The sequence below is a fragment of the Cyprinodon variegatus genome, unplaced genomic scaffold, assembly GCF_000732505.1.
Source record: "Cyprinodon variegatus isolate N-32 unplaced genomic scaffold, C_variegatus-1.0 Scaffold160, whole genome shotgun sequence".
Taxonomy (NCBI): domain Eukaryota; kingdom Metazoa; phylum Chordata; class Actinopteri; order Cyprinodontiformes; family Cyprinodontidae; genus Cyprinodon; species Cyprinodon variegatus.
Window position 1 is genome coordinate 429,053 of NW_015150613.1, and position 2,414 is coordinate 431,466.

General features: G+C 45.7%; 1 protein-coding gene across 3 annotated transcripts in view; it reads left to right on the forward strand.

Annotated features, from left to right (window-relative positions):
- Positions 1-625: 625 nt before the first annotated feature.
- Positions 626-2,414, forward strand: part of LOC107086737 (nectin-2-like) — a 579,618-nt gene continuing 577,829 nt past the window's right edge. Inside the window, exon 1 of one of the 3 annotated variants that reach the window (XM_015377865.1) lies at positions 626-1,085. In XM_015377865.1, the coding sequence (XP_015233351.1) occupies positions 998-1,085 (88 nt within the window). In that variant the 5' untranslated portion in view covers positions 626-997. The remainder of the gene's footprint in view (positions 1,086-2,414) is intronic. The other 2 variants (XM_015377866.1, XM_015377867.1) reach the window with 2 other exon arrangements.

Sequence of the window (2,414 nt, forward strand, 5' to 3'; positions counted from 1 at the left end):
CTCCAGGGTGTTGTTCAGCATGGGGGTGATTAGAAAATGAAGGCTAATCATGTTTTGGGTGTACTATTCCTTTAATATTATAAGCATTTTAGTGAAAGAATTTTTGTCAAAAACATAACTAATGTGCACAAATAAGGAATAGTTGTATTAACCATACATGTAAACAGAGTTGTATCAGGAAATCGTTTTTGTTCTCAGCATTAACAAACTATTTTAAAGAACTGTTGCGTTTTTGATCTTTTTTTCACTTGGATAATCTGGAAAATTAAGCTCTTTGAAAAGCAACTAAGATGGAAAATATCTTGTTGACCTTCTTTTGTGAAGGGGGAATATTCTAGTATAAATCTCCAAACAAAAATCTTTTAAGCTGAAAAAAACAAAGCAGATAAATCCAGAGTGATGTCTGCTATATCTTGCTCTTTGGCTGATGTTATCAGAGAAACATTTTTTAGTGTAATTATGAGAAGAGCAGCTTCTACCTGGGCGCACCTCAGAGCACCCAGACATGTTCCTGCAGCCTCTCCTCTCCTCTCTCTCTATCTGAGGAGCTCTCCGCTTTTCGGCTGAAGTCCTCTTGGTGACGCTCTGCTGACATCACTCGGATGTTTCCCTCTCTGCTCTGTGCATCAAACCCACGGAGCTCCTGCGACTCACACTCCGTCCACACTTTGTTCTCCGCTTGCTGTTCTCAACACTAACCGTGAGACGCGCACCAGCCGCGGGCTACCTGTGCTCACTGCGGCCGGGGCCACACGGGGGAGGGCTTGGACTCCTTCCCGTCATTACCAACCCAGAGGATCTGCGCTCGGTCCGGGCTTGAGGAGGAGCAGGAGGACGCGCTGAAGAGAAACAGAGAAGTTGGATGATTTGAAAGCAGACGATCTGAACTGAGCTGTAAGTTAGTCAGCGGCTTGCAGGAGGAATCATTTTGGAGTCCGATCTTTGCGCACTTCGCTGTTCTGGATATTTACCTCCAGCTGGTCTTCAGCGCAGAAGAATGGCGAGAGATTACGCAGCGCGCTGCCGGGGCTCTCCAGGAGGGAACGCCTGGATGGTGACAGCGGTGATCATCCTGGCTGCTCAAGGTAAGCAGAACCGAACCGAGCTTTGGATCAGCGGAGGGTCACTCCTCTCCTGCGCGCCCTGGATCGGGGCAGATCTCCGGGCTTTCCAGCCTCTCTGCTCCACTCAGGTTCACTGTCACGTCCCTCTGCTGTCTGACTGTTAGATGCTGTAAAAGTTTATGGTCTTGCTTCTCCTTCCACTGGATCGCTGCTGAGTTTCAGTTTAGTTCTTGACCTGCGCGGTGTGGTGGGATTTCTGTCCTAATTCCTCACTGCTTCCGTCGGCAGGTGACTAAACCTAATCCTCTCTGAGCCTCTACAAACCCCACGGCGCACGGCTGACCTGCAGTCTGTGTTTACCTGCATAGGGAGGGGCGTGCGCGGTCATACAGGACATCTGCTGATTATTTTATTAGAAAAAGGCTGGAAATCAGCTGCGATTCTGCAGAGCAACAGGGTGAAGACAGGGAGCTGTTTATTGGCCCCTGCGCCTTGAATGGCCCCACCAAAAAATAAAAAATAAAAGCACTCGTAAAAAGCCTTTTGCAGAAACCCTGCCTCAGTAAATAACGGGTGAATTGCTGAAAGTGCGTGATGCTGGATGGAAGAAATGTCCAGTCTTCTCTGAAATGCAGCAAACTCAGCCGCGCTCTCCCAGTATGAATCTTTCATCAGAATGAAACAAACATGCAGATAAATAGATTGGATCGTTAAAATGAACTTGCTTCTCATTTACACGCGTTCACCAGCAGCTGCATAGAAGGTGGATCAACATTGACTGATGCTATCAGACGGATTTGATTAAGCCTTTCAGTAAACTCCACTGTTACCAGGCAAAATCAGTCAAAGGAGCCTTCAAGTCAATAATGTGCTTCTCCAATACATCAGGATGTCAGGGTTCCTGCATGAACGACCTTTATAGATTATTGATAGGCTGCATGAAATCTTAGCCCTTTGAAATCATGCATATAGCTTTACAGATGTTAGTAAATCTGATAGACTCTGCAAACCTTTAAGTGATTTTAAAAATATTTAGATTATGCTTTGAGTCCAACCTCTGACTAATTATACATGGTTTCCTGTTTTTGGACATTTTTAATAAACAAATGATCAAAAAGGGGAAAATCAGGTGGACTGCAGTGAGGTCTTTGGATCCCTGAGTCTCCCTGGTTTGCTTATCATCTAGGGGTCACAGTTTTAGTTAGATGGAGCTAAGATTAGGCAAAAAAAACAACCCATGTGGGTGTGCTGTCATATGTAGAAAAATGACTAGTGTACGGTGGTAGCCTCGTGAGACCATCCTGATCTCGCCAGCTTTCATGATTTCACTCGCTAATCAGTCTGGAGACT